General features: G+C 38.2%; 1 protein-coding gene across 6 annotated transcripts in view; it reads left to right on the top strand.

Annotated features, from left to right (window-relative positions):
• LOC132399125 (copine-3-like) overlaps positions 1-13193 on the top strand; it is a 48369-nt gene that overhangs the window by 27160 nt on the left and 8016 nt on the right. For all 6 annotated transcript variants that reach the window (XM_059979160.1, XM_059979151.1, XM_059979177.1 and 3 more), the window contains 4 exons: positions 2099-2188; positions 5542-5637; positions 8300-8386; positions 10794-10853. In XM_059979160.1, coding sequence (XP_059835143.1) covers positions 2099-2188; positions 5542-5637; positions 8300-8386; positions 10794-10853 — 333 coding nt within the window. The remainder of the gene's footprint in view (positions 1-2098; positions 2189-5541; positions 5638-8299; positions 8387-10793; positions 10854-13193) is intronic.

The raw sequence follows: 13193 nt of genomic DNA, 5'->3' as shown, positions 1-13193 counted from the left end.
TCACTAGCAATTGTCCAGTTTCCAAATACGGGAACACAGTGATGATTTGAGAATTGGTACTCAGCGTGCTAAGGGTTCTTCCAATGTGGTCTGTCAATGTTTTGCTTTCTCTTCCTCTTCTCTTTTAATGGTAAATGGTACACCCTCATGAGAGGGTGTACTCGTGTAGCAGGCCTCATTGAAAAGTAAGACCAGTTACCTTTTGAATGCTGCAGGGTACAATCATCAGAATCTTTCAGGAAAGTCTGTATTTTTGTAACCATATTCTAAGTCCCGTGATAGATTTCATCATTATATACAACCTTGAGATCAGACTACAGCATTGCACAATAAGTTCCAGCAGTCTGACTATAGCAGGAGCATGCGAGAGCTGATATAGTTAGATCACAAATGGTATCACTTTACTTGCCCATGTCTGAGTTAGTTGTCTCTCACTGTCAGGAAAGAGGAAGCCCAAGTTGCTTTATAGTTACCTATTGATTTTCCATGGAAACCATTGAGATTAGTATGTACTACAACTGGACTGGAACTCGTAAATTAGTCTCTAAACTACCATTCAAAGTTAATGGAGTGGAATGTTGCGGCACACCTTTTCTGAGTTGCCAAGCAACAGCCTCAAAATGTTGCAAGTGCAATAAATGGTCATTTTGTATGGTTGGTGTGCTGGTGGTTCAGCTGTTGAATGTAATGTTAATTCTTATTTAGAATCAAATATATTAGGACCTCTCCTAAAGCGACAGTACATAGCAAACTAGTTTCCATGTTTCCTTATGATGTTGAAGAAAGCCATTTAGCTCATTGAGTCTATGTTGGTTTATTAAACATTCTCATCATTCCCCCCCACCCCCCGCTGATTTCCCTTGTAACCATTTTCTCCCCGTAATATGCCAATCAGTTCTTCCCATATTTTACTATAAGCAACTTATCTACAACACGTGTGTCTTTGGGATGCAGTAGTAGAAAATCTGATCTCTTTGAGGGGTAAGCAGCGGAAAGGGTGAGCAGCTTCAAATTTCACAAAGAAGGCATGCCAGTGGCTATACTTCATCAGGAGTTTGAGATTAGTTATGTCACCAAAAACTCTACTAGTCTTCTACAGATGTACAGTGGAGAGCACAATGACTGCATGTGGTATGGAGGTACCAATGCACAGGATTGTAGGATTCTTCAGAGGGTTGTAGATTTAGCCAGCTCCATTATGGGCAATAGCCTCCCTACTGTAGAGGAAATCTTCACTACTTTGCTCTCATTTACACTATTAAAAAAAAATTCTTACTGATATAATTTATATTATACTGAACTGCTGCTACAGATTACCACGTGATTTCATAACAGTGGTAATAAAACTGATTATAATTCTGCTTTTGAAACACAGAAGGAAACAGGTAAGCACTATGTTATAGAATCATTTGGGGTACAGTTGGTTACAAAGGTAGGCAGCAATGGAAATTGGCAGATCAAGGGGTCTGGGAGGTGGGCTTTGTGGGAAGGAGTGTGCAAAATGTTGAGATGGGATGGGATTCTCATTTTCTAATAAGTGCGTAGATTCAGCTTTACAAACTTGAAAAAAACCTTTGGAAACAGGGCCATTAAAATCCAGTGGTCTATATTTTGATGACCAAGAAATCCATTGACCCTTGCATAATATTAGTAGAATAACTTAATGAGGTAATTTAACAACCTGCACTAGGATAAAACAACCTAATGGTATCTATCCAAACCAAATCTTAGAGCAGATTTTACTGCTATTCTGTGTTTTTTTTTCCCTTAAATTTAGTGGAAGAGAAAGGGAGTGAGTACTGAGAAACACATGCACAATATTCTTCATAAAGCTCAACTTCAATACTAGGAATCCTGTTCTACCATACTGATTTTGTAGAATTGCAAGTACAGGTTTAAATATATGAAGGTTATATCTTAGAAAAACATCAAAAGGAAAGTACTTGGAATTGCAGGTAATTCCTTTGTAAAGGGCATAATCCATCAATATTAAAAATAAACTTATGATATTTTTCTACTGGAAATTGACTGAATAGGTTGCACACTCAACTAGTAAGTTTCCCAATTGGTTCCTTCACCTTCCTCTATTTTATTCCAGGTGATCAAAAACAATCTGAATCCCAGTTGGAAGGCATTCCGAATTTCTTTGCATTCCCTCTGTTACGGAGATTTACAGAAGCCAGTCAAGGTATTCAACTTCACTTAAAGAATCGTTCTCACTTCTGTATAAAGATGACAACACTTTTTATGGTATATGGTGATTGTTTAGTTGCAGAACAGATCTTTATTGCTCTCAACTTGAGGGGAAAATTTGATCTTTGTGGAGGAAAAAACTGCTGCATATGTTTCTCTAACTTTGGCTGAATGCAATATTGCATAATGTTGGGTCTGTGCTATATCTACGTCTGTATTCTGTAACTCTGTTAAATTCAAATCCATTTTTTCCCTTAAAGTTTATACTGGTTTCAGTCTTTGTTAGAATCTGTTATTCTCAATTGGTTTTTACTTATTAAAGTATACATCTGACTATGCCTACTAATGTGCTAAACTTTGCTGGATTTGACAGTATCTAAATGAAACATTTTTGTATTAACCTTTGAATCGGCCAGTCACTTGAGGTAAGATGTATTTTAAGTTGCCATGGTGATAGTTGATTTGTACAATTTTATCACTGGTGTGGAAGCATTATCATTTTATTTTCTTTATGTTGCTGCATTTGTACATGTGTTTTCCATGTAACTTTCCAGGATACTGGTTATTAGCCAAATATAAAGATGTAGTGGAATTTATTTACATACCTTTTGAACTTTTCACTAAAATCTCATCCCCTTCAAATGAATATGGATTATACATAACCTTTATCAGATAATTTAAAGGCTAAGCTAACAAAATTGACATTCATTGTACTTTGATTTTTAAAAACTTGCCACAAAGCACAATGGAAATGACAGGATGGTTACCAAAATAAACTAAAACATACTGGGTTATATCTTTCCAGCACAAGTTATGTCCAATCTCATAGATTGGCTCGTGCATATTAATGCTCTGCACATATTGATATCAGACAGTTGAATTTTCCCTTGACAAAAATAAATTAAAATGCATTTTAAAGTTGGTGAAAAGTTTTCCAAACTTGAATTAGATTAAAGTGAATAAGTAGCTGTGCTTTGTGTTTTTTTTGTAGGAGCTATCCAGGAGCTATCATTTGGCAACAAACCAAAATGTTTTATCAAAATAGAGTTAATGGGGATCCTTCTTGCTGCCTTAGAAAGGGGAAATTGCCTAGCACATTAAACTCCAAAACAACAGTTTAGTGGTTAGATCAGAGTTGTGTGCAGATTAACTTCACAAGCTGCCTATCTATATAGCTTGTGTACACTCTGATTTTATACTCACTAACCTCCTTAGCACTGTGCCAACTGGCATCATTCACCCAACAAATGTGGGCATCATAGATGCGACTTTGGAGTTCTAACTGCACATAGTACTATAAGAGTGCTGTGCTAATTTCCCAAAAATGTAATTTATTGGCATTTATAATCCACTTAAATTTTCGGAATATTTAGAATGATGCTTCTATTGAAATCTCACTTTTGTTATAACAATAAATATAATGCTAGAAATCTTGGGGAGAAAAAATGCTGGAAACAGTGTGACTATGTTTATGCAAAATGAAATAAAGTTAACATTTAAGATTCAAGGCCCTTTATCAAAACTGAGGTGAACTGAAATATTAACTTTCTTTCCATGGATGCTGCCTTAATTGAGTGAGTTTCAAAATTGTTTTTGGACACAGACTAATACAGTGGATTCTTGTTTTTTGGGACACATGTGTACCTGTACATTTTGGCCCACTAAAGCTGCTGCCCCAATTAGCTGAACTTGCATGGAAATGGTTAAGTGTGTGTGTGTGTGTGTACACTACAGACTACCATTTAACTGAGTAACAAATAATGTATTTAAAAGACATGCTATTTATTATAAATTACTATACATTGCACATTTAGATGGAGACATAACGTAAAGATTTTTACTCGTGCATATGAACGATGTAAGTAATATTCAATTCAACACAGAACAAATTAGAACACTATAATACCAGTACAGTGCTGTTAGACTGTGTTAGTCCCTAATGGTTATTGGCAGAGGAATTCATCCTCCAGTGTACACTGCCATGTTCTTTCGCTTGACTAAATGAACAAAATCAGTGCAACAGCTAGTTCAGATAATAGACTACTTTGATACAATGCTTTTGATGATTGCATCCTCCAAATCGTTACATTATGACATTCAAGATGCTTGTCGATAGCTTAATTCTTCTTGGTTCTTAACTTAGTGGAATCATTTCATTTTCACTCTTGGCCTTTCTGGCATCTCTAAGCTTGAGTTCTTGAATCCACAGTGAGCAAAACAGTTCTGAATTGTCTTATTGTTTATTTCTTTCCAATTATCAGTGACAGAAATCACAGCTTTTTGCCCGCAAACACTTGCAGCTAACACTATTTTAAAATAGTGGTATCTAACAACCACAAGAGCACTTGACTGATGCTAGTTAGAAACCATTAAGCAAAAGTCTCCTATCTCAATTAAGTTGCACAGTGTCCTAAATAAACGAAGGGAATCCCGGCTATTTTCTGGATGAGTTTTTTCCTTTAAGATCTGTCCCAAATAAATGGTTTTTCTGATTAATCTTAAGTGTTTAGTTTTCTGAAGGAGTTATTTTTCCTACATTGCTTGTGTAGACCCATTGTTCTAGGAGAATTTGCCTTCAACAATTGACTGTACCTTGTATAGCTTAGCCCAGTAGCGTGAAACTTTTTGAGAGAAGGTGTACAAATTGCTGAAAGGGTTCTTTTAAAAAAATAATAATAATTCTCTTGCATGTCACGGTAATTTTAATCAGATTATTATTAATTATGAATTAGTAACAGGAATAATGGATATTTTCAGGAAAAAGTTTATCCTGTTGCTCGGTATTCTCTGTCTATTAATAAAATTAGACAGATTGTCATAAATGAAACATTATAGAAAACCTGTTCAAAATTATTACTCGTAATTAAAAATACAAAAGAAAAACGACAAAATTGTCATTGTAACCATTTGTTTTCTAAATACTGCTGTGTACGTACAGCAGGTCTGCAAGAATTTAAAACTTATTATATAAGATCAAGTGTTCTTGCAACTATGTTGCTAAGAAGGCAGAAGACTTTTCCTGTGAAAATATCTCGCTGCTCTCAGATTGTTTAAAAAAAATGCTGCTTTATTTGGCAGTAAAGATGATTGTTACGTAGCGTATTATTATAGGTGGGGTTCACAGAATTGAGAGGCTTCACTGCATGCCATGTATCAGCAAAAGTTTTGAGTGTGCCATCGTGGGCATGCATGCCATAGATTTGCCACCCTGGACTAGTCAATTTGAATGTCTCTTAGATATAGATGTCAGCTGCACCAAAGAGATGCGTTCAGGGTTGGCAGGTGTGCGGAAAGAAGAATGCTTGAGACTGGGTTCTTTTGCTGATAAACTCACTGTTGCTTCACCAGGTGGAATGCTATGATTATGATAATGATGGATCCCATGATTTAATTGGAGCATTCGAAACCACTGTTGCCAAAATCCAAGAAGCCTCACAGAGTGGAGTAAGATTTTATCTTCAATTTGGTCAAATTTTTGCTTTTGTTGTCTTTTAGTATGTTTGTTTGTAATTTAATGATTGCCCTTTGAAATGTGATATGGTTTGTACTTGCTATCAAATCACTCATGTTTTTGTAGAATTTGCACTAGAGAAATGGATCATTAGAATGTGTCCTGCTTTTAGATCCCGATTCATCTTCCTCCCTTTGCAGAAATGCACTTTATTCATAGTTATGCAATATGGGAGATTTCATTGACTTCATTCCTCAGAGCAAGCATATCATGGCTTTCATTTACAATATGTGTAGAGTGTCACCCTGTCACTGCTGTCATTCCCAAACACTCCATCACTGTTGCCAAATTTACCCAAAATTATTCACTGTTCACTCCAACTCATAATCTTGCAGCCCTCATCTTGGTACAACTTTCTTTTAGGGGATGGTAAAAACTTCTCATCCGTTAGTGTAAATGCATCTTTCTGCTTCATGGACTAGTGATTCTAACACCAAGCCCAAGTGTAAGCCTTGGTTAATCTTTCCCCTTTCTCATTTCCAAGTACATTTTGGAGAGCTTGTAGCGAGTAGGGGTTACTGTGACACCAGTGGGTTTAGAGAAACCACTGTTTCTTTTGGCTCCCTAAGGAGGGAGGTTTTTTCCCCTCGGTAACTTATTTACTATCTCAGATGTTGTGGGTTGAATCCAAGTTAGGTAGCTGCATGCCTCCCTAACCATAATCTCAGAGACCCTTAAACAGCTGTTAGGTCCCGTTGATATGTGGGGACATTTATAGCAGTGGGTCTGATTGGGCACTGATCATTCTGCTGCTAAATTGGTATGGATTCATTGGGTTGAAAATGTTTTTATCTTCTAACATTCACCTTAGGATATGGCATTAATCTGGTGATAATAAATATTGTATTGGCCTAGTGGATAAGGCACCGGACTAGTAACCTGAAGGTCACTGGTTCGAGCCTCAGCTGAGGCAGCGTGTTTGTGTCCTTGAGCAAGGCACTTAACAACACATTGCTCTGCGACGTCACCAGTGCCAAGCTGCACGGGTCCTAGTGCCCTTCCCTTGGACAACATCGGTGGCGTAGAGAGGGGAAGGCCTGCAGCTTGGGCAACTGCCAGTCTCCCACACAACCCTTCCCAGGCCTGCCCCCTGGAAACCTTCCAAGGCGCAAATCCATGGTCTCACGAAACTAACGGAGGCCTATAGAATAAATATTACTTCTCAACTAACCATTTAAAGGTAAGCTTAATTTCTCTGGATTATTTAGAAATCGATTCAAGATTCAAAAACTTTATTGTCAATTCCAACCATACGTCAGCTCTGCAGGGCAAAAATGAGACAGCATTTCCCAGGGGCAAGTGCAATCATACCATAACAAATGCAACAATAAGTAGTAAACATGACAATAAATAGTAAAACACAACAGGCACATGTTGGTTAAAATCAAGTTATAAGTGTCCAGTGCAAGTTACAAGTGTTCAAAGCAGAGTCAGGTAGAGCAGCTATTCAGCAGTCTGACTGCCTGTGGGAGGAAGCTGTTTAGTAGCCTTGTGGTTTTAGTTTTGATGCTTCTGTAATGTTTGCCTGATGGCAGAAGAACAAACAGTTTATGGAGAGGGTGTGAGGGGTCTTTAATGATGTACCGTGTCTTCTGGACGCATCGACTCTGAAAGAGGTCTTGGACAAAAGGTAGGGAGACCCCAATAACCTTCTCTGCTCCCCTAACCACCCTCTGCAAGGCTTTTTTGTCGGCAGCACTGCAGCTGGAGTACCAGGCTGTGATGCAAAAGGTCAGCACACTCTCAACCACGCCTCTGTAGAATGTAGTTAAGATGTTAATGGGGAGTGATGCTTGTTTAAGTTTCCTCAGAAAGTGCAATCTCTGCTGGGCCCGTTTCACAATCCCAGTGGTGGTCCTGGACCAGGTGAGATTGTCCGAGATCTGCACCCCAAGGAATTTGATGTTTTCCACTCTCTCCACTGTGGAGCCGCTGATGCTGAGGGGTGTGTGCTCAGGCTGAGACTGTCTGAAATCGATGATGATCTCCTTGGTTTTGGTGACATTAAGCATCAAGTTGCTGTCACTACACCAGCTCTCTAGGTGTTTGACCTCCTCCCTGTACATTGTTTCATCATTTTTGCTGATGAGCCCCACCACTGTGGTATCATCAGCAAATTTAATGATCAGGTTCCCCTTGTATCTGCTGCACAATCATGTGTTAGCAGTGTAAACAGCAGTGGGCTAAGCACACAGCCTTGTGGGGATCCAGTGATCAGTGTGATGGAGTCAGAGATGTTCCTGCCAACACGAACCGACTGTGGTCTCTCTGTTAAGAAATCTAGAATCCAGTGACACATGGCAGTGTTAAAGGCCAAGCAGCAACAGTTTCTCCACTAGTCTCTGCAGGATGATGGTATTGAACGCTGAACTGAAATCAATGTACAGGATTCTGGCATAAGTGTCTTTATTGTCCAAGTGAGAGAGAACTGTGTGCAGTGTGGTGGATATTGGGTCCTCCATAGATTGATTGGGACGATAAGCAAACTGTAGAGGAAATTGACAGCAATTCATAATTTTTTTTTAATATTGATGTTTAATCAACTTACTAGATTATATGGTTACATAGAATTTGATAATGGTGTTTCTATTTTAGGCTGCATTTGAATGCATAAATCCAAAGAAAAAACAGAAGAAAAAGAATTATAAAAATTCGGGGACTGTGATTATTAAATCATGTGAGGTATGTTATGAAGGGCTACATTTTACAATTAGCTGCCTATACTATTGTCTGCTAAACATAATATGTTTGAATTTGTGAATGTATAATTTGTTCTTTACCTCATTTCAATAATGAAAAAGAAAAAAGTGAATATACAACATTTATAACCTTTTTAAGCTTTCAGGTTCTATTTAGACCATGAAATGTGTTCAGTGTATCAAATGTAGTCACTACTTTTTAGGCATTGAAAATCATTTTGTTCACAGCAAAGTTACTCAAATAGAGAGATGGCTCAAATTAAGCCATGCTTCATTCCGTGGTGCAAGGAAAATTACACTATCTTCACATTGAATTTAAAAATGGTTTGATTTATTATCCCCATGAATGATGCACTGCTTCATTGTGTTAAGGTGTCACACCAGCAAAGAAGGTGGGGATAATAATAAAAAAAAGAGAAGCCTAGAAAGGGTCACTGCTTAAGGCAACATTGGGGCTTGAACCCACAAATATTTAGACCTGTGCTGAGCACGAAGGCTCAACAAACAAATGGGTCATGGTGCCAAGAGAAATCAATCTCTAGGCTTTTCATAATATTATATGTGACAATTAACTCTTCATTTTATACCATTGATGCAATGGAAACAACATCAGCCTGTGTTCAATTGTTCAACCCTGCCAATGTCTTTATAAATTTGCTCTGCACATTTCCTAATAAAATCTGGCCTACCTTGTAATGTAATAATGTGGGTTGCAGGCAACACTTGATTTATGGCAGGAAGAAGAAATGACAAATTGAAGAGAACATCTTGAAATGTATTGACCAGCTGTCACCTTGATGTTTTGTAACACAAGTGGACCTTGTTTTTTTTTAAAAAGGGCGTGCACAATATAATCATGAGATCATAAAGTGATTATAAAAATTAAAATGTAAAAATTTAAAATGTACTTGTCTTAATTTTACAATTCCACATCTCCTCCCATTCAGTTTGGCTTGATTTTAGTGTCCAGAGTTAAGGGTGTGAATTTGTTTTGCATTTGAGCATCTATAGTGGTCTACCAAAAAACAGTGGACCAACAGAACTTTTCAGTTAACTGCTCTGAGGTGAATGTTTTTCTTTTAGCTACCAGATTTTTACTTGTTTATATGCAATATTTCTGCTGTAATTTGGAATCAATGGCTGGTAATTCCTCAAGCCCAGAGGAAATAGATGGGATAGGAGCCAGTTTTCATCTGAAGGCAAGGGGGCTTAAAACTAGATGTTTGTTTAAAGGGGGAGATTTACAGAGAAATCTGAGGGGCAGGTTTTCCAGTGTAGTGGTTATTTGGAATGAACTGCCCAAGAAGCTGGTAGAGGCAGATACAATTGTGAAGTTTAAAACGTACTTGGATAGAGGGAATTGGACTGAAGGGCCCGTTTCTTTTCTGTGCAGCTCCATGATAAATTGCAGGCTCTTACACTAAATGCTAACATGGTAATCTAGAAAATTCCAGGGCTGTGATCTGAGTGATTGGGCTCTGATCATGTAGGCTTGGTTCAGCTCAGTGTGAGGCAAACTTTATTATTATGTGATTTGTTGTCAAGAGCACCAACGGAAAAGCATAGTAGGTCAAAGGTGAATTGTTGGGGCAGTGGTTTGTGGCTTCTCACCCCATTTCCCTCTTCCCTTCACCTTTTCCTCCAGCCCTTTATTGTCTTGAATGTTCAGTCTATTCAAAAGAGAATTCCATGCAATTCTCCCTTGGGTTACATCGTTAAGGAAAGACTTGTGGAGTATGCATCTCTTTCCTTGGTCTACCAACCTCAAATATTACATCATGTAAGGGTTAAGAAAGCGGGAAATACAAGTTTGCAGTACAATTTCTTTTTATCTGGCTAGTTTTTAGAACGGCCATTCCGGGTGCTTTATTGAAAACCATCTATTGGACTTGTCAGGAAGATAGAAGCATGGTGTGATGACTGGAACACAATGGGCCAGAAGAAAGCTGGCAAATGTTTCTATGAATTGAGTGAAAAATGTGCATAAGTGGGTTCCCATATGTCTGTATTAGCCCTTTTGTTTTTCTTAATATATCAATCTCCCAGATTTGAATATTATTTTAAAATGACAGTGGAACTTTGCGTCATAAATATTGAGTGAGATAGCATTTGAATTCATGAACACTGGAATGGGCGTATATGGCAGATGTGATTATCCATATTAAAAGTGAATTGATTTAGTTGAAACAATATAAGATAGTAGACTCTTAAATGGTCCTGAGGTGGAGTGGAAATGTAAAAGGAGCTGATGGTGCATATTGGCTAGATGGTACAAGGATGCTTCTTGGAGTAAGTCCAGAGATGAAGGACTTGTGTGAAGAAATTGAACACTGAAGAAAATTTACTGCTGATTTTCATATAGTTAATCCAATTAAATTTTCAATCAACAGATTGTGAAAGAATATTCTTTCCTGGACTATGTTATGGGTGGCTGCCAGGTGAACTTTACTGTAAGTAACTAATTTATTTATAATTTAAACATGAACATGGGAGCAGGAGTCGTCAATTCTACCATTCATTAAGATCATTGCTGATCCAATTGTAACCTCTTCTGCTATTTACCCAAGGAAACCTTTACTTTTGCTTTTTAAATATTGATCTAGCTCTACCTTATAACTATTTAGAATCAAAATACACTTTGAGGAACAGAGTTCCAAATGCTTGGAGCCATCTGAAAAAGGAAAAAAAATCACCTTGTCTGCCATAAGATGGCAATCTCTTTTTGAACAATGATTCTGTATTCCAGATCTATCCACAAGTAAAAACCCTGTCCTCCATTCTTTCAATCAAGTGCCTTCTCACTTGTTTTTTTTCGGTGGGCTGCAATCATTGCAAACAGTCACTTGTTGATGAGGTAAAGCAAGGTTTTGAAGGAGCTCTGGGGCCTTTGGAACTTTTGGTGGGCTGTGGACATCACGAGTGGTCATTTGTTGGTGAGGCAGCGTAGGGTTTGGAGGGAGCTCGGGACTTTTTGGACATTTTTGGTGAGCTGCAGCAGTCACAAGATGTCATTTGCTGGTGGGAAGCGCAAGGGTTGAGAGGAGCTTGGGGTTTTTTGGAACTTTTTGGTAGGCAACAATCTCTTAATGCACTCGGCAGGGGTCAGTTTTGGAGTGGCCAGGCTTTGACTCGATGAGCTTTAGCATTGGCTAGAATTTAAGTTTGAGAAGTTAAAGATATAATATGTGTAGGCAGGACGTTAGTTCAGAATCAGGTTTAATATCACTAGCATATGTCATGAAATTTGTTGTTTTGTGGCAACAGTACATTACATAATAAACTATGAATTACAATAAGAAGTATATATAAAAATGAACAAAGTAAGTAGTTCAAAAAGAGAAAGAACCAAACACTGAGGAAGTGTTCATGGGAATCTGATGACAGTGGGGAAGAAGCTGTTCCTGAAATGTTGACTGTGTGTCTTTTGGCTCCTGTAGCAATTAAAGAGGGCATGTAATGGGAGTCCTTAACGACAGCTGCCGCCTTTTTAAGGCATCACATTTTGAAGTTGTCCTCTATACTGGGGAGGCTAGTGCCCAGGATGAAGCTGGCTGAGTTTACAACTTTCTGCAGCTTTTTCGGATCCTGTGCAGTTGGCCCCTCCATACCAGATGGTGATGCAACCAGTTAGAATGCTCTCTATGGTACATCTATAGAAAGTTGCAAGAGGCTTTGGTAATGCACCAAGTCTCCTCAAACTCCTAATGGAATATAGTGGCTGTCATGCTGTCTTTGTAATTGCATCAATATGTTTGGCTCAGAGTACACCTTCAGAGTTGTTGACATCTAGGAACTTGGAACTGCTCACCCTTTCCACTGTTGATCCCCCAATGAGGACTGGACTGTGTTCCTTTGAATTCCCTTCCTGAAGTCCACAATCAATTCCTTGGACTTAATGACGTTAAGTGCAAGGTTGCTGCTGCAACACCACTCAATCAGCTGATCTATCTTGCTCCGGTATGCCTCCTCAACACAATTTGAAATTAGACCAACAATAATTGTGTCATTGGTAAATTTATAGATGCCATTTGAGCTGTGTGAAGCCACACAGTCGTGAGTATAGAGACAGTAAAGCAATGGACTAGCATTCATCCTTGAGGTGTAATGGTGCTGACTGTCAGCAAGGAGATGTTCTTCCTGATCCACACTGACTAGTCTCCCAGTGAAGAAGTCCAGGATCCAGTTGAAGAAGGAGGTACAGATGCCCAAGTTTTGGAGATTGTTGATTGGAACTGAAGGTATGATTGTGTTGAAATTGTGTAATCAACAAACAGCAGTCTGATGTATGTATTGATATTGTCCAGGTGATCCAAGGCCCAGTGGAGAGTTAGTGAGACTATATCCGCTGTTGACCTCTTCACCCTGTTTTTGACACAAAATTTGGCTCAATGTTCAACTATAACCTTGTGTTCAAAATTCCTGCTTACCTAATGATTGTACATCAACTAATATCTTCAACAAATTTCCATTGCAACGGGGGAGTAATGGAACTATGGCACTGAAATGTGCTTCGGTTGAATTGGTCTGCAGCCATTTTGATTACACAGGGAATTCAAATCTGAGTAATTGGCAAAGGGAAATTTATAAAGTTAATGAGAAATGACGAAGCAAAAATGTGGAGTAAGAGAATAAAAAACGATGACCAAGAATCTGCAAAGATGTGTTGGAGCAGAAAAAATGTGTCTATCTCCATTTGGAGTCAGAGGAGGTAATACCGATTAAAAACATAGCATTGAAGTTTCTTTATCAAAACTAAAACAACATGCATAATGTTAGATAAATTACTGACA

The sequence above is a fragment of the Hypanus sabinus genome, chromosome 1, assembly GCF_030144855.1.
Source record: "Hypanus sabinus isolate sHypSab1 chromosome 1, sHypSab1.hap1, whole genome shotgun sequence".
NCBI lineage: Eukaryota > Metazoa > Chordata > Chondrichthyes > Myliobatiformes > Dasyatidae > Hypanus > Hypanus sabinus.
The sequence above is the reverse complement of the archived record's forward strand: the minus strand, read 5'-3'. Positions and strand labels throughout refer to the sequence as shown.